Here is a 26,438-nt window from a genome sequence, read left to right on the forward strand (position 1 = left end):
GAAAGGTTGCTGGTTCTTTGAAAGCAGTGATAAGAAACAGGGAAGTGAGCATGGAAGTGAAAAAGTTACTACATGACAGTATTGTGATACCAACTCTAACGTATGGAAGTGAAGCTTGGATGTTGTTGGAAGGACACAAGTCAAGAGTGAGAGCAGTGGAAATGAGTTATTTAAGAGGAGCCTGTGGAGTCACATGGAGAGACAGGCTGACGAATGAGGATATAAAGGAGCGTTGTGGTGTGGATGTGATAGGAAGTGTTATGAGGAACACACGGAGGTGGTTTGGCCATGTGGAGAGAATGGAGGGTGAAAGACTGACGAAGAGAGTGCATGTGAGTGAGGTGGAGGGGGGAAGAGGGAGGGGGAGGCCGAGGATGAGATGAAGAGGCATATGAGAGAGAGGGGTGTGAGTTGGGAGCAGGGCAGTGAAATGGCGGGGGACAGGGCGACCTGGAGGCGATTTGTTTGTGGCCACCCCAAACGGGATTGAGGCTTCTGGCAATAGATATATATATATATATATATATATATATATATATATATATATCCATCCATCATCCAATCCTATATTGCCCCACGAGGAGCGTAGAAGCCTGGGGCTAGACAGTTGGTCCCGACATTTAAGATGAGAGTGACCGGCCTCACTCATCCCTGAGTGGCATTACATGAGCAATCAACCCCAACCATTCCTTGGATATAAACCTTCACCGGCTCAATCTGACTAGAGTGCCATAATTACCCACTAAACCACCAGGAGCCAAAATCTGGTTATATGGTTACCACCTAGCATAGTAAATGGTTTCCTGGTGTACAGGAAACCATTAGGCCTGTTACTCAGTGTAGAGTCACCCACAGGCAGAAGGAAGTGGAAAGAATGAAAGAAAGATAGAAGAGGATGTAAGGAAAGAAGGATGGAGGAGAGGAAAGGACACACACACACACACGTATATATATATATATATATATATATATATATATATATATATATACGGTATATATGTACTGTTTATATACTTGTATATACATATACAAATACATTGCCAGACGCCTTAATCCCATAAGGGGTGGCCACAAACAAATCACCTCCTTGTCACCCTGTCCCCTGCCACTTCACTGCCCTGCCCCCAGCTCACACCCTCCTCTCTCATATACCTCTCCACTCCAACCCTCCATATCATCCTTGGCCTCCCCCTCCCTCTCCCCCCTTCACCTCACTCACATACACTCTCCTCATCAGTCTCTCACTCTCCATCCTCTCCAGATGACCAAACCACCTCAACGTGTTTCTCCTAATGCTTCCTATCACATCCAAATCTACTCCACAATGCTCCTTCACTTCCTCATTTGTCAGTCTGTCTCTCCAAGTAACTCCACATGCTCCTCTCAAATAACTCATTTCCACAGCTCTCACTCTAGACTTCTCTTCCTCCAACAACATCCAAGCTTTACTTCCATATGTTTGAGCTGATATCACAATACTGTACTGTCATGCAGTAACCTTTTCACTTCCATGCTCACTTCCCTGTTTCTTATCATTGCTTTCATGGAACCAGCAACCTCTCCTTCCTGATGTACCCTCTCGAGCACTTCACCCTCTATACTTCCATCCTTACTCATCACACTACCCAAGTACTCAAACACACTTACATATATATACATATACATACATATACAGTACAGTAATACCTCGATATACGATAACCCTAGATGCGATACCCTGGCTTAACGATGGAGGTAGAAATTGCACCATACCCCACCTACCGATGGCCAAACCCCGGTTTAACGATGGGTTTTGATTTTTCTTACTGATTTAGATGATATCTTAGACTAAAACTGTGTGTTTAGGTTGATTTGTAAATTGTTTTTAGACTTCGATTAATGTGTTTTAGCCATAGGTGAGGTGAACATTGTCATTTTGGGGTATAGTTTACTAAGCTTGAAGTGTTCGAGACTTATTTTTGACAATATTCAGATTTGATCTGGTGGTTTTAGCGAGTTATTTGCATGTATCAGGCTTAGGTTAGCTTCCTTGACAGCTGTTAGGCCATTTAGATTGTCTTTAAACCTGTTTTGGGGCTCATCTGGGTGGGTTTGTGACTTAGTTTGGGGGGAAACCTAAGGCTGGTAAATGGTCCACATTGAAATACATGTTAAAAGTACTCCAATATACGGTACCCTGCCTAACGATGAGGTTTTACCTAACCAATTAGATCGTTAAACTGGGGTATGCCTGTGTATATACTGCCCACTGGCAATGATACACTACATAACCAAAATCATGGTCACATTACAGTGCTCTCCCAATTATCCAAAGCTGCATTTACCTGACAAGTGTCATTATCCGAAAAAGAAACAAAAAAATCTGGCTGAACTAAAGCAATATCAGTTTTTTACAGTATTAACCAACACCGTCCAGGGAAACTATATTCTTTAAACCACATGCCACTCCCCGCCACTTACACACAGCTGAAGATGCCTGCCAAAACAAAGCCCAGCCTGCCCATTCAGCCTCAGTCACACACATTTAACCATCTGGTGCAAGTGCATGGAAAGTCTATAATGGAGTTTGTGCTCTCCGTTGCCACACCAAAGCTTTCACAGAGTTTTTTTTACTTGCTCTTGTGCTGGCATGTGTGTGCATGCCTCCCGCTCCTACCAAGCACATGAGGAAATCCTGTCCCTCATGAAGAAACGGGAGTTACCCGATAACCAGGATTCAACAAAAGCTTGTCAATGAATCGCATGGGAACACACTATGGCGTCTCTACACCACTAACTGCAGAGAAATGATCCACAAAATCTTCTTCAGTACTACAGTATGGTGAATAAAGTACTGTATACAATAGCTGTATATTATACTGTACTGTACTGCATGTATCTTTCAATTGTTGCTTTTCTGCATACCTATTTTTCTCAGCACAAAATACTGTACATACAGTATACTGTATTTTATGTATGGTAGAGTAATACTGTACCATGACTTTTTATCAAGAAAACTTTTTTTTCCCCTATGTTTGGATAGTTCTACAGTACAATATAGGGTTTTTGCACAGTTTATACTCCTTCTAGATGGCCTGGAGATGTTGGTATTATGGCACTATCCAAAAAAATGCATTATTCAATATGGCTTTGGCTTAATTATTATGGGTAATCAGGAATGGGTGGGTTACTGTATACAGTACAGTACTGGGTTATATGAGTACTACTGACCAACACATACTATTGTACTGGTGATCAGTATGATTAGTTACATCATCATCTTTTGTGTAACATACAAGCATATCCCAGTTTAACGATGTAATTGGTTAAGTAAAAACCCATCACTCAGCGCTGTATCGTATCTCGGAGTAGATTTAACATGTAAAGTATAGGCATGCGTTTTTGAGCCTTGGGTTTCCCCCCAAGTCCTAAACCCACCCAAATGAGTCCAAACAAATTTCTACTAAATTAAATCCCCAAATAACTTTACAAGCTAAACAAAGCCTAAAGTCCATTTATAACTCACCTAAACCCAAAAATAAAATCTGAAAATCATCATATATGTCCGGAAAAAATCAAACAGCAAACTTTACCCCAAAATGACACTCTTCATCCCACTTATGACTAAAACACATTAATCTAAGTCTAAAAACAGTTTATAAATCAACCTAAACACAAAATTTTTCTAAAATATCAAAATCGGTAAAAATAATTAAAACCCATCGTTAAACCAAGGTATGGCCATCGTTAGGCGGGGTAGGGTGGTATTTCTACCCCCATCACTAACCTGGGGTATCACATCTACAGCTGGGGTATCGAATCTTGGGGTCTGCCTGTACATAATCAAACAGTTACCACAAACTTAATCAGTAGAGACAGTCATTATTTACTAACAAACTGAAATCCTCTGCAATGGAAAAATATAAACCTGAAGACTGCAAGGGCAAAAGTACATACCGGTACCTGCAAATTTCAAAGCGGCTGAATTTGTTGATAAAAGCATCTACAATTTCATTTTTACATTCCATTATAAAACTGAAAAAGTTTAAGTATTCCACACATTTTATGCATTTTTCTCATACTGATACCTGTAAATCCATTCTCTTTATTTAAATGTTAGCACCATTAACTTCATAGCATGGTTAACAGCTTACTAGAAGTACCATGAACATATAGGAAAATGTCTGCTTAGAAATTAAACACAACTAAAAAGAAATGCATGCATATTGCAATTCAGGTACAAAGTTAAGTACCAGTTCTGAATACTGGTTAAATATTAAAGCTGCCTCCTGAATAGATGCTCATTACACAAATACTGAGAAAAGTTAAGTGAATCATTACCAAGCAATTAAAATACAGTACCACGGTACATATATATTGTGTATCACAACCCTTAATGATTTTGCAGAGACTAAAAGACTTAAATGCCAATTCATGCTCACTTTACTACATGACACATTTAAAAGACTTAAATGCCAATTCATTCCCACATGACTTGTTTTTAAAGATACTAGAAGAACTACTGTTCTCAATCATACACCAAGACACACACAAAGGTGATGCTGCCAATGGTGTGGCTCTATAAAGGTCAGAGACCTTTGGTGGTTAAACAACACCAGGTTTGACAAGTCTGCCAGCAAAGTGCAAAAGGCCTGAGCGCTGATCCCGGATGAAGAACACGAAGGGGTGATCAGCAACAAATGGAGGGATTGGACGGATTAACATTTTTGTCTGTATCACCATACCTGTAGAAAAAGAACATTTTCTTGAATGAAGTTTTTAATGGTTGCTTGCAAGTAACTACAGTAATGCATATAGACCAGTCTTTACACCCTTTAGAACAATTTCAGCTTTAAGATAAACAATTCCAGTTGAATATTCGGTAGTGCTTGAGTGAAAAAGCTTTAATAATTCACTGCAGGTCTCCATTTATGTGTAGCTTTTCTCCCCCCCCCCCACTTCTTATTTTCCCCTCCTTCCTTCCTGCTCTTTCTCTCTCCTTCCTTCCAGATCCTCTTCCCTTCAGCTCTTCTTCCCTCCTCTCCTGCTCTTTTTCCTTTTTTCCCTCCCCTCCTGCTCTTCTTCCCCTTTTCTGTCCTTTCCTGCTCTTCATCTTTTCTGTCCTCTCCTGCTGTTTTTCCCTCCTCTTTTCCTTCCCTTCTTCCCTCCAGTTCTCCTTCCCTTCCACCCACCACTTCTCCTTTCCTTTCACCCTCCAGTTTTCCTTTCTTTCATCCCTCCAGTCCTGACTCCTTCCCAGTCTCCCTTCCTTGCTACCTTACAGCATGCTCCCTCCTTCTCATACTCCCACACATTTTACCATCAACTTAAACTTTCTTCTTATCTTCACCTCCATCCTGTTATCATATAATATGATGTCTCAGCACTTGACATACTAACTTCAAGAAATGACTCACTGGGTCACTTTAAGTCCTAAAAGTTCTCTGAATACGTATCTAATATACAATGGTTATGGAATAAATTTATTTATTTATTTTTTTTCTTACATGTATCCAACTGTAGACAGAGGCTGCACAGCCTGTTCTCTGAGGCCCAGCAGTCCTTCTACATACTGTGCACCTCCACCTGCCACCACTTTGCCACTAACACTCACCATCCATGTGGAGCACATGCTAGGCCTGTCTTGTACTAGTCTGATATACAGTATTGGTATCAGCAGGGGTATTTTTACATGTTAGTGGGTCTTATGGTAAATCAGTAAAATCTGCTTTAATGAAGTTCAAATCCTTAAACTGTTCCCAGCCCCTGCAAAGATTCAAACCTGGGTCCATTAGGAATGTAGGTCAGCTTTCTACCAACAAGGCCATCGCCTCCCTGAAATGGTGATAATGGGAGAAATTATCCACTTCAAACCCCTGCTGTTAACTTTTATACCCATCACCACTTTATTGTTAACGAGAATAAGCTAAACAATACTCAACACACAACAGAAACTGTTACCCCCCCCCCAGAAAAAAGCAATGAAGGGTATAAAAGTTAGCAATAGGTAATGGAAGTGGATAGTTTCTCCTACTGGCACCATTCAAATTAAATACCCTAAACACCATAACTGTTGCAAATCTGTTAAATGGTTACAGAATATTTATGTGTGAGAACCTAAGGAGTCATCTGAAGTCCTGGGACACCGTGTAAACATAATATTTAAATTCTCTAGTTCAGACAGCAAAATAGTTAGCTTTGCAAATGGACAGCAAATGCATATATTCCTTCCCAGACAATACTGTACAGTGTACTTATACCAATAATGCTATACAGTATATATTTATACCAACAATGCTATACAGTATATATTTATATCAACAATGATATACAGTATATATTTATACCAACAATGCTGTACAGTATACTTATACCATTGACATAAAGGTGAAGCTTTTTGGTTCACATTTAGTTCTCCCACAAGTCACCCGTATTTTCCATTGAGGGTCATTCGCCTACACTACGGAGTCTTTCACCTAAGAACTACGATATTTAGCCTACAAATCCATTCATTCACATTTAGGGTTTAATTCCCTTCACTGTGGGCAAATAGACCCAGTGTGCAGAGTTCCCTGTGTGGGCAAAATGACCAGATTCCAAGCATTCCTACAATGTTTTCAAATACTTAACGCATAAGCACTTAGTTTTTGCCAAGCACTGACACCAGGCATGAAGTAACAGTCCTCGCTAAGTTCAGACATCTGTGTAATGAAAGTTCTTATTCACGCCTGGATTTTGCTCATTCATACTTATGACTTTCAAATTTTCACAACCAAAAGGTATAAAGTTTAGTCAAGAGAGTATGCATGTTTATTGTACAGTAATCCCTCAATTACCTGACATAATAGAGCTAAAGGCATGTCCGGAAAATGGATCAGTCTCGATAATGGAATTCTTCCCTGGTACTTCTTCGTACATAGCCTGACTTTGAAAGCCACTGTCAATGGCCACTAAAGTACATCATACAACACTTGTTCCTGTTGTTTAATACTATCTGGTCAAGCAGACCTATAAACCATAGCCAAGCAAACATCATGGTCAAGCAGACCCACCAACCACAGACAAGTAATCACCACTGCAGGGCCCATAAGGGCGAAACTGTTCGTGCGGCCATAATTTTCACCCGGACACAAGCATTCTGTCCGGATAAAACGGAAAAATGTACAAATAATAGTTGCAAACAGCCAGATCACAGCATCTGGGTAATTTGGATAATGGAAATCCGGATACTTGAGAGACTGCTGTATTTTATTAAAATAAGTGGTAGGTGGGGGCACTTATCATTCATTCACTCGATGTAATGCTACTCTCGGGTGACTGTCCTTTCCTCTCTTCCTTCTTTTCTTCTGTCCTCTTCTTTCTTTCTTTCCTTCATTCTTTGCTCTTCCTCATACCTACGGGTGACTCTACACTCCCTCTTCTGTCTTTTTTTCCTTCATTCTTTCCTCTTCCCTCTGCCTATGGGTGATTCTACACTAAGTGACAAGCCAAATGGTTTCCTATACACCAGGAAACCACTTACTTTGCTGGGTGTTAACCATATAACTATATTATGGCGTTTGGTGGTTTAGTGGGTAATTATGGAGCTCAAATTGGATTGAGCCTGGGCAAGTTTCCATATCCAAGGGATGGTTGGGGCTTATTGCCCACATAATGCCACTCAGGGATGATTAAGGCTAGTCATTCCCATCTTAAATGTCAGGACCAGCTTACCTAGCCCCAGGCTCCTATGTTCTTCATGAGGCAACGCAGGATTAGACGATGATGATGATGATGATGATGGTGATGAAAAAGTTATCACAGGGCTTAAACACTGCATACTCCAGTTCCCTGTTGACTAAAGTTATTTTTTAAGCACCCTGTCATCCTTGAAACTTCCAGCATCTAAATCTTGTTGAAAGTTTCAAAATTTTTCATTTATAATTATACCAAACTCCCTTCCAACAATCAAACATTTTCAGTCTGATGCTGCTACAACTTCCAACTAATTTTCCTAAGCATAGTGCCAGGGACAGACTCATGAAAACATGGGAATTAGATCCTACATGGAGACCTCTGAGTCAGGGGACTGGGGAAAGAAATTACTCAAAATCACAATACAGTATATGGGAAGCTATTATCAGATGAAAGGACCTAGAGGTGCATGATGGTCTTTAAACACTATCTATCTATCAAAAGCCAAACACCCTAATCCAGTAATAGGGGGCCACAAACAAATCGCTTCCATGTCGTCCCCTGCCATTTCAATATCGGTTCCCCAACTTACACCCCCCTCTCTCATAAACCTCTCCACTCCATTCCCCCATTTTATCCTTGGTCTCCCCTTCCCTTATCCCCCCTCCACCCCACTAACATACACTCACCCTGTTTGTCTCTCTCTCTCTCTTCATGCTCTTCACATGGCCAAACCACCTTAATGTAATTCTCAACACTTTCTAATACATCCACATCAACACCACAATTCTCCTTCACTCCTCATTTGTCAGTCTCTCTCTCCATGTAACTCCACATGCTCCTCTCAAACAACTGAATTCTCTTAACACTTTCTAATACATCCACATCAACACCACAATTCTCCTTCACTCCTCATTTGTCGGTCTCTCTCTCCATGTAATTCCACATGCTCCTCTCAAATAACTGATCTCCACTGCTCTCACTCTTGACTCTTATCCTTCCAGCATGGGTGACCAAGCTTCACTTCCATACAACAGAGTAGGAAGCACAATACTATCATGCGGCGACTGTTTTACTTCCATGCTCACTTTCCTATTTCTTATCACTGCTTTCAACGAACCAGCAAACTTTCTTCCCTGCTGTAGCCTTCCAAACACTTCACCCTCTAAACTTCCATCCTCACTCATCACACTACCCAAGTACAGTTGGCACTCCACATCCACAGAGGTTAGGAGACACAGACCCCAGGAAACTTGGATTTTCTGTGAAAGTTTGGTGCGCCCCCCTCCCAAATGTCTCAACAGCCGCAAATCACCCCGTGAGCAAGTGTGCACATACTGTACCTAATAAACCATACCTGGGACCTGAAAGCAGCATAAAATATCACAAAGTGTAACAGATCAACTGTATAAAAAAGTGAGAACACAATTATTGGGCACAATAATAAAATTACAGGTGGTTTGGCATGACGACGTAGAGGCAGCAAAACAACCGTGACAGTGGCAGGACACAGATTGATGGGGGAAACAGGGAAGCGTGGGAGCGCGGTGGTTTGGTGCGGACCTGTTTTGGCGAGAAATTACCTGCGAGCATCCGCACTGCTACACTTTGCGGCCATGAACTGAACCTTGGCTCCAGAGGGGCAATCAGCAAATCTTCGAACCCAGAGAAAGTTGATTCCGTGAATGTGGAGGGCCAATTGTACTTAAATGCACTCATATTTTCTTTTCCATTTCCTCATCACCCAGCCCCACTGTGCATTCAGAGGCTTAATTTCTCTCCAACAGCATAACATTACTCTTTCTACATTCATTTTTAGATTCCATTCTTACCTAGTCTCCCAAACTCATTCACCATGCCATGCAGTTCCCCTTTATCTTCACTTAACACCAAAAAATCATTTGCAAACAACAGAACACGAAGTTTACTAAAGCTGTCCTCTCCCATTAGGGCCGCAACAATATCCAATGCCCTACCTTGTAATTCATTTATAACTCCATCCATAAACAAACTGAACAAAGATTTGACAAATTCCTGTTTCAATCCAAAATTCAAATGGAAAAATTCACCCAGTTCACCATCCACAAGTACTGCGCCCTAGCACCCTCATAAATACTCTTCACAGCATTTATTGGGTTCCTAGTTACTCCTTATATTTTTAATATTTTCCACATTCCTTGCTTATCCATTCTGTCATATGCCTTCTCCAAATCCATAAAGGCAGCATACAACTTCTTTCCTTTCTCTACAAACTTTTCCAATAAACACCTTAGGATGAATATCTGATCTACACATCCTCTTCCCTTCCTGAAACCTCCCTGTTCGTCTCCAACTAATTCCTCCTATTTCCCTAACTCTGTCAATATATATCCTACCACACACAGTACTTATCCTATTACACTAAGAAGACAAATGCCACTATGATTACCAGATGCTTCTTTTTCTCCTTTTCCTTTGTACAGGGGAATGACTCTGTCTTTCACCCAGGCCAATCTGCACTTCTTCCACATCTTTTCTACTATTCTCTTAAGTGCTTCAGCATTTCACCACATACTCCATCAATTCCTGAGGCTTTCCCCATTCTGACTTTCTTCATTACTTCCTTTACGTCCATCCTCCTGATCTCTTCCTCCCTTCTCATCTCCCTCCTCCTCCCAGCCACTTATACGCATTACTTTCATTCCTTATGTTTAACAATTCCTTACAGTGTTCTCTTCATCTGCTCACTTTTTCTCCCTCCCCCACCAGAAATCTCCCATTTTCATCTTTCAATCCTACTACCTTCCTTATCACCCTGTCTTATTCTCTTACCTCCTTCTAGAACATTTTCCTACATTCCCTCCACTTTACACTCAAATTCCTTCCAAACTCCTCGTCCACTCTCATCTTTCTCTTTCTACTCTTCACCTCTCTCCACTTCTGTACATGTAAGTCTGTATTCCATCTCTCAACTTCCTCCATGCCTCTGCATCTGCTCATCATATTTACCCAATCACTCCACTTCTCTCTCATATTCTGCTTTATTATTTTTTTTTTCATCCTCCTGCACCTTTCTACTCTCTTTTTGTGGACTACTTCCTCTTGCCTTTCTCTCCTCCTTATCATCCATCACATTTGTACCTTGACGACCAAGTGGTGGTCAGAGTCCACATCCCCAACCTTTGTATGCTCTTGCATCCAGCACACATCTCATTCTCTCATCCACGCATACATAATCAATCATTGTCTTCCATTCATTCAGCTCATCACCCGCCCTTCTCACCACTAGCACTGTAAACCTGAGGACCATTTTGTGCCTACAGAGAGTACTGGCTAACATCAATTCCCTCCCTGCACAAAATATGTCCACTAGGGCGCTATTATTCTCATCCACTTCTGCAGGCACACCTCACTCATGAACTACTCCTCCACCTTCACCTTCCCTACTTTTCCATTCATATCACCAATCAAACACTCTCTCTCACTCCTCCCCAATTTTTCCTTGCATGGTTCCACATTTGCCCAGAACTCTTCTTTCACTTTAATTGAACAGTAATCTGCCAGTGCACATATACATTAACCTCAATTATCCAGTGTAATTTACTCAACCCTCATCCTGGATACTGCAGAATGCCAGATGTTGCATAGGCATCCCCATTCGGTTATCCATTCAGCGTTGAGCCAGATAAGGTGTCACTATCCATCTCTAACCTCTAAAAACATTCCTACAATACTATCTCTATCTATCTATCTATCTATATACCTAGGCTGCTTCCCCCAAGGAAAAGGAGGTAGCCGAGACAGGACGACACACTCCCCATTTACTCATCCATTCAAACACATTCATTCACATCTTAGCCCCAAAGGGGAGAACGGACAGATCCTCACCGCACCACACCACACAAGGGTCAACTGCGCAATATAATCAGTGACATCCGCAGCAGGGCCTGACAGCAGAACTGGTTTACCCCTGCCACATCATAACAGACCCATCCCCTTACCCGCACCTGACCTGACTAGCTGATCAGACCAAATGCGGGAGAATATCCCCTCAGGGCTGCGTCATCACTTATTCATTCACAATTTCTCTCCATTTATTTCTGTCACGCACAGCCACTCTTCCTTGCTCAACAGACATCCCTCTCACATCCAGCGCTCTCTTCACACTGTCCATCCATCCTATTCGTGGTCTTCCTCTCAGCCTTACACCTCTCACATCAGATCTAGTTATCTTTTTCACCAATCGCTCATTATCCATTCTCTCCATATGCCCAAACCATCACAACACCCTCTGCTCAACTCTACCAGCCATCTCCCGAACAACTCCAGTTCTCCTTTGCACTTCATCATTTCGCACTCAATCCATACGCGTCACTCCACACATACTCCTCAGACACCTCATCTCCATTACATTCAAACTTTTCCTCTCTGCTACACCCATATTCCATGTTTCAGCCCCATATAACGCAGTTGGTACCACAACACCCTCATACAGCCTTCTCTTTACATCCATTCTAAGCGAACGACATTTAAACACTTTTTCATTCCTCCCAGCACCTTTCCTACTTCATTTATTCTAAACTTCACTTCTGCGTCTATTCTTCCATCCACTGCAACATGTGACCCTAGATATTTAAAACACTCTACCTCCTCAAGCAACTCACCATTCAAAACCATATTCATCCCCCTACCATCTATCAACCTCGTACACTTCATCACTTTACTCTTATTCTCATTTACTTTCAATTTCCTCCTTTCACACACCCTTCCAAACTCCTCTACCAACTGTCTCAATCTCTCCTCTGAATCAGCCACCAGTGCAGTATCATCTGCAAACAGCAGCTGCTTCAGATTCCACTCTCCACCATCAACACTCACCAGACTCAGACCTCCACCTAAAACTTGCATTCACCTCCCTTACAACACCATCCATGTAAATATTAAAAAACCAAGGCGACATCACACATCCCTGTCGCAGCCCCACTCTCACGGGAAACCAATCACTCACAGCATTTCCCACTCTTACACACGCTCTACTATTTACATAAAAATTTTTCACCCCTTTTAGTAACCTACCATCAAGTCCATACAATCTTAAAACAGTCCACAAAGCCTCCCTATCAATTCTGTCATACGCTTTCTCTAAATCCATAAATGCCCAAAACACATCCTTGCCTTCCGCTAAATACTTTTCACACACTTGTCTCATAGCAAACAACGGATCAATGCATCCCCTCCCTCTCCTAAAGCCACACTGCTCATCACCAATCACTCCCTCTGTACCCTCTCTAACTCTCATAATTAACACTCTACCATACACCTTACCTACAACACTCAACAGACTTATACCCCTAAAGCTAGTACATTCATACTTATCACCCTTGCCTTTATACAACGGGACCACACAAGCACTTGCCCAGTCAATTGGCACCATACCTTTCTCAAAGCACACATTCAACAATCTTACTAACCAGTCAACAATAGTCACTCCACCACCTTTCAGGTATTCCACAGCACACCCATCCATACCTGCAGCTTTCCCTGTTTTAATCTCCTTTACTGCCTTCTCCACTTCCTCCTTCATGATCAAAGAATCATTCAACTCTCCCAACACATTTATTCCTTGCACCCTTCCATCTGCCAAAATCTCAGCCACCCTTTCCTCCTCTACATTTAACAATCTTTCAAAATACTCTGCCCATCTCTTCCTTACTGCATCCATCTCAATTAACATCCTTCCATCCTCTGCTTTTACTCGTTCTTCCTTCCCAGACTCTCCCTTTCGCACCCTTTCCACCTCCTTCCAAAACATTTTCTTATTCTGTTGAAAATTCTCTGCCAGCCACCTACCCCACCTCTCATCTGCTGCCACTTTAGCATCACGCACAGCCCTTCTCGCTCTATTCCTCTTTTCCTTATACCTTTCATATGACATCTCATCCTTCCTCTGCAGCCACACTTCATATGCACGTCTCTTCTCAGCCACAGCCATACTTACTTCCTCGCACCGCCATTCACTTCCTTTTCTTACACCACCACCCACACGTCTCACACCACACACCTCTTCTGCATGCCCCACCACAGCACTCTTAAACAACTGCCATTCCTCCTCCACGCTGCCATTTTCCCGATCTTTCACTGCGTTCCACTCATCTTTCAATTTCTCCTGAAACTCTATATTTTTCTCTCTTTTATCCAACTCACTCACTTTCAAAACCTCCCTGACACACCTAACCCTCCTAGCTCTCACCCATCTCTTACCTACTCTTAACTTTCCCTCCACCAGGTAGTGGTCAGACATATCTCCACCCTCCCCTCTCAGAACTCTCACATCCAACAATCTTCCTATTACATTCCTAGACACAACCACATAGTCCATCAAAGCTCTATCAACAACCCTTACACCCACGTGTCTCACCCATGTATACTTATAAATATCTTTCTTCTCAAACAGCGTATTCCCAATCACCATCTCTCGCTCAACACACATCGCTATCATTCGTTCCCCATATTCATTTCTTCCAGGCACACCATGCATACCAACTACACCTTCAACTGCTACATTTCCCACTCTAGCATTCATATCTCCCATCATTACCACATTCACATTCGCTCCAAAACTCTGCAGACACTCATCAACATCATTCCAGAAAGACTCCCTCTCTTCTTCATCCCTTTCACTACCAGGCCCATATGCACTCACAAACACCCACAACTCACGTTCAAATTTCGCTTTCACCCACATCAGTCTCGATGACACCTCCTTTCATTCAATCACACATTGCTGTACTTCCGGACTCACTAACAAGGCCACACCTTCTCTTGCCCTTCCTCTATCAACACCTGACAATCTTCCATTCACACTTCCGAACATAGACTCCCCCTTCCCTTTCATCTTCGTTTCACTCAAAGCTAACACATCCAACTTTCTTCTCACAAACATTCTCCCAATCTCCTCCCTTTTAGCCTCAATCGTACTACATCCATGCACATTCACAGACCCAATCTTCAGGGTACGGGGATAACTCCTTTCCCCATCCCTTTCTATGGCCTGTCTCTTTTTAGGAACTAAAAAACAGAAGAGGGGGTCCCTAGTCCCCTCACCCCGCCCCTTTTAGTCGCCTTTTACGACACGCAGGGAATACGGTGGCAGTATTCTTCCTAACACAACCTGGCAGCAAAGTAGTAGTACCACCCCATAGTGCAGCCAGGTTGTGTCCCCCCCGCCCATGGGTAAAAGATTGAAATCAAGCATAAAATACAATACAGTACAGACAGTACATATAGTACATTAATAAAGTACATAATATGCTCATATTGAACTCACCTAGTGTTGACATCGATGGAATGTAGATACGCATGGATTCGTCTTCTCTGTACAGTAGTCAGAGCCCTAGGGCACAAAGCACTGAGGGGCCACAAGGTTAGTTACAGCACTACATTAACTGGCATGGCATGGGAGGCCACACACTTAGTCACAGCACTTGGGTTTAGCCAGCGCATGAGTCACAAGGGCAAATTGCACAGATGCGTCCAAACTGACGGCATCCACAGGAGAGACAGAGCAACGGTAAGCTCAGTGTGTGAGGTTGGTTGCTCCTGCAATGCATGACACGCTGCGGGGTGTCTGTGTGTGAGCTGAATGATACACCTTACCACTGGAAGGTGCATAGTACTGCTAACCGCATCCCAATTCTGAGCTAGATATTGCTTAATTTTGCCAGATATTGTTTTCACTGAGCCGAGCATAAAGCACCAGAAATTACGTTGGGCAAATATTGCAAACAAGGATAACTGAGAGTTTACTGCACACAATCGCCCATGCTTGTATTCCTACTTTCAATCTTACCCACATAATCCTTGAACCGACTGATCCATGCTCTCGTATATTCTCCTTCCATCTCTTGCACACCATACATACACACTTCTTTGCCCTCTCGTTCTCATCTACTGCACATGCACCCAATCCATACTCCCACTTCTCACACTCTCACCTCTCCATGTGGATTACATATGACCACTTTTGCATCCTCAAGCACCTGGACAATCTCTTACCTTATCATTAGCACCCCTTGCAATCTAATTTTATTTTTTTTTTTTTTTAACGTGTCCAACTCTGGGCAAAGGCTTCAGGGCCTATTCCCAAGTCCCAGTAGTCCTCCTTGGGGCCCAGTAGTCCTCCTACATCTCCACATGTCACCACTTCAGCGCTAACACCCACCATCCATACAGAATACATGTTAGGGCTGTCTCGTTCAGGATTGGTGTACTGGTATTAGCGGGGATACTTTTACGACATGTTGGTGGGTTATCTGGAAGATCAGAAAAGGCTGCTTTTCAAGATATTCAAATCCTTAAACAGTTCCCTGCCCCAGCCAAGAATCGAACCTGGGTCATTAGGACTGCAGGCCGCCTCTCTACCGATTCTGCCACTGCCTCTACATGTGTTCACTTTGGCATCCTAATGCACCTGGACAATCTCTCCCTTCCACCTCATCATTCACACCCCTCGTATTCCAAGTAGCAATCCTCAACACATCCTTTATTCTGTCCTTTATCCTCACCTGTAGGTCAATGAGGGTCTGAGGCATTCTGCTCGTCTTATTAGTTGTGTTATAGTGGTCAGACCTAGATATCCTCTGTAAGTACAGACATGTGTCTGTACTTTTTACTTCTCTAATTTATATGATATTTCCCAGTTAGCTTTATGTGTCAGCCTCTTAATGGCACCTACAAGTTCAGACACATCTTTATCACCATCTTTCAGAATATAAGCCACCGGAACCTACTTAAAGAAGAATGCATTCAAGGAAAAATATAACTAGCACAGCCATAGCAGGAACTGGAGTCAACTAATCAATCACATGCATATCTCCTGCCCTTTCATCAGCCAGCACCCAATGCAGTCCAGTACATACGTTTTTCAGTATTTCATATTGTATAGCCACAAATATCAAAACAAAAAAATGGTAACTTATGGGAAATTCGCACTTGACTGTTACACACCAAAATCTTTCAACAGCAACCTATAAACTACAATTCTCATTGGAAGCCTAGTCTTTTCAATATCTACTACCAAGGAGTTGTACCTGCACTGCCCCATCAGTAGCACAGGGGCCCAGGGTAGGATACTAAGTCCATACATTTAATATTTGTATATGGGAACAAAAACATTCCAATTCTAGTTGTATATATATTTTGGCTGAAGAAAACAGGAAAACTATAGTACTACTATCTGTACTTCTAATTTCTAAACAGATATCTTGGCTTCAAAACTTACTCATGAAAGTGGAACAAAGTCAAGGTTAAGATAAGATAAAGAATATATACAGGAAGCATTAGAAAATACTGCTGAATCAAGCAGCTAAGGAATACTGAGCTGACAATTAATAATATGGTACAACATGAAATAAAAGACAAAACCAACCTGTTGCAGCAGCAGCCTCACTTCCCTTCTCATTCACTTCTAAGAAGGCTTTGTGGATAACATGGGAGACAAACAGGTCACGGTTACCAGAGATTCCAGACAGGTCACTGGTACCATCCTCAAATAAGTCCTTGATTCCCATCTGCAAAAGCAAAAAAAGAATTAACAAAATAACAAACATATGGATGGCTACCACGAACCCTCGAAACACTGCCACAAGTTAGGTGTAGCTACAAGCTTGGTAACTAACCTCAATTCAACACTCTTAGCCAGGAACACTTCACCACAGGTGAAGAGATTTAACCTGAGAACTGCGAGTTATATTCCAGAATGCCCAATCTTTAATTGCTACGTACATCTCAGAAGCTGAGCCTTATATCATAGTTTCTGCACTTTGTTTTGGCGTGAACTGTGGTCAGCTGCTCATTTGTAAAACGAAGGCATCAAATTTACCTTATTCATCATTCATTCATCATCTAATCCTGTGTTGCCCCATGAGGAGCTTAGAAGCCCAGGTCTAGGCAAGTTGGTCCTGACAATTAAGATGAGAGTGACCAGCCTCACTCATCCCTGAGTGGCATTACATGACCAATAAACCCCAACCATCCCTTGCATATAAACCTGCACAGGCTCAATCTGACTGGAGCACCTTAATTACTCATAATCCTAAAATCAATTTCCAATAAAATGACAATGTCAATTTCTTTCAGAGTAGTGCCATGGCATCACAACTGTAGATATCCATAGTGCCTAAACTACAGCACATAATGACCTAAAAAATTTGGAACAAATACTTCATTACATTCCCTATCAATCTGTAAGAACACAGTTAGGATACCAAAAACTTTGAACACTGGTGTTTTTTTGCGCACCAGAGGTCTCCTTGAATCCTAATGGAACAGCTGACTGGTTAGATTTCAAGCTTAGACTTAAATTTTTACAACTGTTTTTCTGAGCTCTTATTACACATCTCTGATTTCTTTTTTCAAAACAGCTTCCAACAACTACTGGGACATTATCAGCTGGTTCTGGCACTTCAAGTAGCTTCCAGTCAACAAAAGGCATCAGCCGCATCATGGACAACTTCGATGAATGGATTCCTTCTTAGGAAGTCTAGGAAACTTGGTGTTAGTGTAAAGTACATATGATGTGCATGAAAGGGTACAGCAAGAAGAAAGGTTGCAGCTTCACAGACAGCAGTAATAAGGAATTAAGCAATAAGCACTGAAGTTAATGGTCACTGTGCGACTACAATCTGATCCCCATTCTAAAGTATGTTTGGACTCTACTGGAGAGACACGACAGTGTGAAGGGCTGATAATGGAGGCATAATAGTGCAAAGCATTGAAATGAGTTATCTGAGAGAAGCATAATGGGTTGTGTTGAGAGACAAACACACAAATGAGGAAGTCATGGAGCACTGTGGTTTGCACCCATAAATCAGCAATTAAAAGTCAATTAATATCAGCATCAGTATCGAAGAAGAAATTTAACCAATAATTGTAATCATATTGGCTGGGTAACAATGAAAAACAAAGAAATGTCTGTTTTACTCAATGACCACAGACTCTTGTAAGTGTTCTCGCATATATTTCCTCACTCTTTTAGGTGTGAACTAAGAAGGGAAGATTATTATTTTCTAAAAATATGGCCATATCACACATTTGGTTCACTGTCTTGGTTGGTACAATGCTTCAACTTTAACATATGGAAAATTATACAATAATATTATGTAATACCAATGTGGTATCAATGTAACTCAACACAAAAACAATACCTAGACAGTGGTCTTCTGTCAACGTGCTGCACTTGACATTGAGATTCAGGCAGTAAACTGATTACATGCACACACATGCAGCACACAGTACTGGTATTCCAACAATGGCATGGCTTAGCATAATGTTTAATTATCATATTGCAACATCTGTGAGCACATGGCTAAAATTTTCAATAAAAATCAAACTTCTTTTCCTTCTCTCTTTTTCTAGTAATCTCCCATTAAATGTATACAGTTTAAAAATATCTATCTATCTACGTACTGCCAGACACCTCAATCCCGTAAGGGGTGGCCTCAACTAAATCACCTCCATGTCGTCCTGTCCAACGCCATTACACTGCCCTGCTCCCAGCTCACACCCCCCTCTCTCATATACCTCTCCACTCCATCCCTCCGTCTCATCCTCATCCTCCCCTTCCCCACCACCTCACTCGCATACACTCTCCTCGTTAGTCTCTCGCTCTCCATCCTCTCCACATGGCCAAACCATCTCAATGTATTTCTCCTAACACTTTCCATCACACCCACACCACAACGCTCCTTCACTTCCTCATTTGTCAGTCTCTCTCTCTCCACGTAACTCCACATGCTCCTCTCAAATAACTCATTTCCACTGCTCTCACTCTTGGCTTGTGGCCTTCCAGCAAAGTCCAACCTCCACTTCCTTATGTTAGGGATGGTATCACAATACTGTCATGCAGTGACTTTTACTTTCATAATCACTTCCAACTTCCTTATCACTGTTTTCAAAGAACCAGCAACCTTTCTTCCTTGTACACTTTCAAGCATATCACCCTCTAAACCACCACCCTTACTCACCACACTACTGTACTCAACTACTTAAACACTCTCACATTTTCCATTCCCTCTTCATCCAGCCTCACTGTACATTCTGTGACTTCATTTCTCTCAAAGATCATAAATTTTACTCTTCCCTACATTCACCTTTAGATTCCATTTCTTACATACTCTCCCAGATTCATTAACCAAACCTTGCAGTTCCCCTTTATCTTCACGTAGCAATACAGTATTATCTGCAAACAACAGCACAGGGAGTTTCCAAACACTGCCCTCTCTCATTAAGGTCACTCCAACATCCACTGCCCTACCTGGTACCTCTTTTATAACCCCATCCATTTACAGATTGAACAACCATGGGGACATGACACATCCCTCTTTCAATCTAACCTTCAAACAAAAAAATTCACTCAGTTCACTATCCACATGCATAGCAGCCTTAGACTCTCATACATACTCTTCACGGCATTCAACAACTTCCCATCTACTCCATATATTCTTAATACTTTCCACATTCCATGTCTATCTACCCTTTCAAATGCTTTCTCCAAATCCTTGAAGGCTACATACAACTTCTTTCCCTTCTCTAGAAACTTTTGCACTAAATATCTAAGAATGAATATCTGATCTACACAACCTCTTCCCTTCCTAAAACCTCTCTGTTCTTCTCCAACTAATTCCTCTGTTATTTCCCTAACGCTGTCAATAAGTACCCTACCATATACTTTTCCTGCTACACTAAGAAGACAAATGCCCCTATGATTACCACACACTTCTTCTTCCCCTTTTCCCGTGTACAAGGGAATAATTATACCTAACTTCCAATCCTCCAGGACTCTACCTTCCTCCCAGGCTATTTACTTGTAAACAAATATCACGAGTTCAGCAATATTCAAGTTCAGCATGATATGGCCAGACCAAATCAAAAGCTAAACTTGGGTACCCACTGTATACAGTCACTACTCGTTATATGTTAATCCAGTATACGATAACTCGCTACAACGATAACAGAAAAGTTCCACCCAAAAATCCAATTTACGATGAATTTCCTGCTATAACGATATTACCCTCGGAAAATTTCTTACGAAGTGCCAGGCACAAGCAAGGCGACCGTCGCTTGTCTCAGGCAAGATGGCGGCCCCAGAGCACAAAGCATTGTTTTGGTTCAGTTGCGGTCCCGCCACCTCTTCAAAGCCCTATCTATTCCACTCATTCACGTGTGCCTCATTCCTAGTGTCACCTCTCAGCCAAGCATTGTGCTACAGTAGGCCTATACATCGTATAGCATCAGGCCAACGTTACGCAAGTGTGATTGTTGTGTTGTTGTAACGATTTACTGTACGTGAGTAACGCTGCCTGTCTTGGTGTGATAGTTTGTTTTGGTCTTGGGGCTACTTGGACCGACACAGGAAGTGATTAAGGTGGGTTGTCATTTTTGTTTCAGTCTTGGGTAGGGGAAGTTGAGATGACATAACCCCAATAATGTACAAGTAATCCCTCCACTATCCGACGTAACAGAGCCATAGGCATGTCCGGAAAGTGGTCCTGTCCGGATAATGGGCACCAGCCTCCTGGACTTGTACTTATGGACCCTAACTCAGAAAAACAACCTATACAACTCCCTCTGGACTATGCATAGCACCTAGTTAAGACCCAAATCACACCAATAAGGGACATAAAAGACTGAAATAAATGCAAAAGAAGCATAAAATGAGGTTCTTGAGGTAGGTTCATACAATATTAAACATTCTGGGTACTTACAAGTCCCTGGCTCCTGGACTGGTAGTTATGGACCCTAACCTAGCCTAACTCAGAAAAACACCTCCCTACTGCACATGCACAGCATCTAAGACACAACATATTCACACCAATAAGGAACATAAAAGAGTGAAATGAGGTGTTTGAAGTAAGTATAGTATGGAAAATACAGTAGAGTACAGTATGAAACATTCTGCCTACTTACAGCAAGTCCATGGCCATCTCGATGAATAACCGCCTCCTCTCAGACTCTGACAGTAAGAAGGATTTCCTGAAGCACTTGCAGTACACTGTTCATGAAGTCTTGCACTGAACTTAAGTCATTTGCACTCAGAAGTCCATTCTCTTCACACTGCACACTCTTTGTCTTACTTATGCTCCATTGTAACATAATAAGTGTTGCACTCTGCACTTTAAGTCTTTCCACTCATAAAACCAATTTCAAAACAAATCACAAGTGTATTTACGTTAAATTTAGTCCAAAAAAATTTTTTTCACTCAAATTTCTACTTTCTTTACATTACTGTATGCACTGTTTTTCTTTCACTGCACAACACTAAATTCCCGTGTGGTCTAGTGGAGAAGTTCTTGCTGTTTAATCACTGTCAGAGTCTGAGAGTATCACTGGCAGGTGACCTAGGGGTGCGTCGCTGGGTTGTGGTGATGGCATACCCACTGCAGACGACTCTGAAGATAGATGCAAACTCACGTCGAGCTGTGACTCCACCGTGGCTGATGTGCTGGGCTGTGGCTCGGAGCATGAGGGCCTGTCTTGGGAAGGCAACGGAGCGGAGCCAGGGATGGGCACAGCGGAGGTCACAGGCCTGAAAAAGCTGTCAATCGTTGATTGACGCAAGGAACAACGATTCTGATGATTTATGATGCCCTGCCTGAAAGCGAGCATTTCCTCCACAAGTCCCAAGGGCCCCATCTCCCTGTCGCCATCCCCACTAACCGGACATAATCATCCCGGGATCCAATATTCCCAAAATGGTCCGAAACCCGCAAAAAAAAAAAAAAAAAAAAAAAAAAAAAAAAAAAAAAAAAAAAATTTACCGCCCGTAATTTGAACTTGGCGTGCGGGGCGCGGGACAGCTTTGTTGTGGCGCGTTATTCCTCCGATGTCTGCTAGAGCACCCCTGCATCCTCCCCACTTACCACCCGTCTCTTGTTGTGTGTGCACACTCGTCGTCATGGCCGCCCATGTGGTTGCTTTTGTGATGGTGCCTTACCCGCTGCAGGCTCTCCTGCTGCTCTTGTGCCTCTCCTTCGTGTATGTGATGATGGTCCCGCCGCCTGAGAAGAGGAAGAGAGTGGTTTTGACTCTGGAGAAGAGGAGGGAGACATTGGACATGGTGGATGCGGGATGATCTACCTCACATATCCTCCGTGAATTCAACCTGGCCCGATCTACTTTGTTTGATATCAAGAGATCCCGAGACAAACTCATGCAGTACACGGCTGACTTCTCGTCGAAAAGCAAACGCAATGTGGAGAGGAAGGTGATGTATACTCCCAAGTATGCAGAAGTCGACCGCTCTACGTTGATTTGGTATTGACAGCAAAGTGCTGCTGGTGTGATGGTGCATGGCACAGAGCTGAAGGCTGCTGCTGAGAAGTTCACAAGGCTTCACGACGCCCTAGACTTCAAGGCATCTGAAGGTTGGCTCTTCATGTTCAAGTTATGACATGGCCTTACCAACTGTAAGTCTCATGGCGAAGCTTTGGACGCCAATGAGGATGGAGTAGACGAGTTTTGGCAGAAGGTGAAGCGCTTGATCGACAGGGAGGGCTTAACTCTTGGTCATGTCTACAACGCTGAATAACTGGCTTATTCTATCGCTCTTTGCCTACGAACACTCTAGCCGAGGAGACGGAGAAGCGTGTACCTGGCCACATGCTCTTCAAGCAACGGATATCTGCTTTGTGTTGTGCCAATGCTAACGGCATGCACCTGCTCAAGCCTGTTACTGTTGGCCGTGCAAAGCAGCCTCGGTGTCTTCGTGGGATGATGGATGTCCTTCCTGTCGTCTGGTACCATTCCTTGAAGGCATGGTTCACAGCCCAGATCTTCAAAGACTGGTTCCACCGCCATTTCGTCAAGGAGGTCATCCATTACCAGATGGAGAAATTGGGAATCCCATGCGACCAGGTCAAGGCCCTCCTTCTCCTCAACAATGCACCTGCCCACCCGTGAGACAAGGTTTTGGTGGCTGAAAATGGGTGCATTAGGTGTATGTTTCTGCCACCTAATACTACTGCTCTCATCCAACCAATGGACCAAGGAGTGATTGTGGCAATGAAGAGGCTGTACTGACGGAAGTTCCTGGACGAGGTGATGGTTGTTCTCAAGGATGAGGACGAGCGCAGGGAGGGACAGGACACGTGAGGCCAATGGACTTTGGAAAACATTCACCACTACAACATCAAGTCTGCCATCTACAACTGGGCCAGTGCATGGAAGGAAATCCCTGTCAAGACTCTAGAAAAAGGTTGGTCTCGTCTGTTTCTCGGAACGGATGTGGAGCACGATTTCCTAGGTTTTGACGTGGATGACTTCCATGCACGTCTAAGTGCGCATGGAAACAATGTTGATGTGGACGAAGTGCGTGAGTGGTTGGATGATGACGAGGGCGATCCTGGGTATCAGACCATGTCTGATATTGAGATCGCATCTTCAGTTGCAGGTGTTAGTACCCAGCTTCAAGATTCCGACGAGGACGGCGACGATGATGCGGACTCCTCTCAGCGTGACACTATTCCAGCCATCCCCAAGCTGAGCGCACTCCGGGAACACCTAGAGTTCGTTCTGGACTACCTGGAGCACCAGGATGGTGACAGGGAGATGGGGCCCTTGGGACTTGTGGAGGAAATGCGCGCTTTCAGGCAGTGCATCATTAATCGTCAAAATCGTTGTTCCTTGCATCAATCAACCACTGACAGCTTTTTCAGGCCCGTGACCCCTGCTGTGCCCAGCCCTGGCTCCACTCCATTGCCTCCCCAAGACAGGCCCTCATGCTCCGAGCCACAGCCCAGCACATCAGGCACGGTGGAGTCACCACTCGACGTGAGTTTGCGCCTCTCTTCAGAGTCGTCTGCAGTGGGTACGCCATCACCACAACCCAGCAATGCACCCTTAGGTCACCTGCATGTGCTACTTTTAGACTCTGAAAGTGATTAGACACCAAGAACTTCTCCACTAGACCACACAGGAATTTACAGTGTTGTGCAGTGAAAACAAAACAGTGCATAGTGTTAAGGAATTTGAGTTCTGAGTGAAAAGACAAAGATTTAATGGACTGTCAATGTAACGTAAATTAACCCGAGTGTGTGTTTAGAAAATGGTTTTATGAGTGGAAAGACTTAAAGTGCAGAGTGCATCACCTATTTCATTAAGGTACAATGGAGCGCAAGTAAGACGAGTGCACAGTGTTAAGAGAATGAAATTCTAAGTGCAAATGACCAAGTTCTGTGCAAGACTTCATGAACAGTGTACTGCAAGTGTTTCAGGAAATCCTTCTTACTGTCAGTCTGAGAGGAGGCGGGTTATTCATTGAGATGGCCAGGGACTTGCTGTAAGTACCCAGAATGTTTCATATTGTACTGTACTGTATTTTCCATACTTACCTCTAACACCTCATTTCACTCTTTTATGTTCCTTATTGGTGTGAATAGTGTCTTAGGTGCTATGCATGTGCAGTAGGGAGGTGTTTTTCTGAGTTAGGCTAGGTTAGGGTCCATAACTACCAGTCCAGGAGCCAAGGACTTGTAAGTACCCAGAATATTTAATGATGTATAAACCTACCTTTAAAACCTCATTTTATGGTTCTTTTGCATTTATTTCAGTCTTTTATGTCCCTTATTGGTGTGATTTAGGTCTTAAATAGGTGCTATGCATGTCCAGAGGGAGTTGTATAGGTGTTTTTCTGAGTTAGGGTCCATAAGTACAAGTCCAGGAGCCAAGGACTTGTAAGTACCCAGAATGTTTAATAATGTATAAATCTACCTTTAAAACCTCATTCTGTGGTTCTTTTGCATTTATTTCAGTCTTTTATGTCCCTTACTGGTGTGATTAAGGTCTTAAATAGGTGCTATGGATGTCCAGAGGGAGTTGTATAGATGTTTTTCTGAGTTAGGGTCCTTAAGTACAAGTCCAGGAGGCTGGGGCCCAGTATCCGGACAGGATCACTATCCGGACATGCCTTTGGCTCTATTACATCGGATACTGGAGGGATCACTGTATACAGAAATGGGGGGATGTGTCCCAGGACCCCCTCTGACCCCCCACCTAAACTTTACCCCTCCTATTTTGAAGTAATACCTGTAGATGTAGAGAACGAGGTGGCCATTATCTTGTACATCTCCTTTTTCTTGATCCTAGTCCCTATCGTGGACACTGCAAGGCCTAAAGCATGCCCAATCTCCGAGACTCCCTGTCCCTCCTCGTGACATCTTATAATTTCCAATTTCCTCTCCAGTGTTAGAGTATGGCGCTGCTTCTTCTTTGCTGCGGGCTCCCCCAATGCTGGAGATGATGCAGGGCGCTTGGGAGGCATGTCTAAACAGTACGAAAAGGTGTAGCGTTGCGAAAATATCCTCACATACAGCAAAGCCGCGAGAACGGACGTGGACTCGGTTCCGGGACGATTCGCCGTGAAGTCAATTTGCCATTAAAACATGGACGATTCCCCGTCAGGGCAATTCGCACCCAAGACGATTCCCTGGACATACTTAATAATGTTCATTCAACAGCGTAGGCTATGGATATTATTTAGAATTTGCACTTGTAGTCAATAATGAACTTGCTTCTGCCTCCCTGTAGTCGACTCTGAATTATAATCTGGCGTCTCTCATAGCGGTCTTCAGTAATTTTTTATTGTAATTTTTGGATGCAGTCGGTTAAGATTGATTGATTAGCTGAGAATGTAGATGTAATATGTATATTCGTATAATTTTAGAGTATGTAGGTCGTTCACTTGAGGTTATTAGGCATCTATATAAATGCCAATGTCTCACATGTAGCCTTATGTTAAATTATGAAGTGAA

General features: G+C 42.8%; 1 protein-coding gene across 2 annotated transcripts in view; it reads right to left on the bottom strand.

Annotated features, from left to right (window-relative positions):
* LOC145406859 (leukocyte elastase inhibitor A-like) overlaps positions 1-26,438 on the bottom strand; it is a 105,618-nt gene that overhangs the window by 8,097 nt on the left and 71,083 nt on the right. Inside the window, exons 7-8 of one of the 2 annotated variants that reach the window (XM_080277971.1) lie at positions 17,060-17,201; positions 534-4,724 (exon numbers count right to left, since the gene is read on the bottom strand). In XM_080277971.1, the coding sequence (XP_080134097.1) occupies positions 4,585-4,724; positions 17,060-17,201 (282 nt within the window). In that variant the 3' untranslated portion in view covers positions 534-4,584. Of the gene's footprint in view, positions 1-533; positions 4,725-17,059; positions 17,202-26,438 lie in introns of those variants that run through there. The other variant, XM_080277972.1, reaches the window with a different exon arrangement.

This window comes from Coenobita brevimanus, chromosome 71 (assembly GCF_032717465.1).
Source record: "Coenobita brevimanus isolate Jiangsu-jjx chromosome 71, ASM3271746v2, whole genome shotgun sequence".
NCBI lineage: Eukaryota > Metazoa > Arthropoda > Malacostraca > Decapoda > Coenobitidae > Coenobita > Coenobita brevimanus.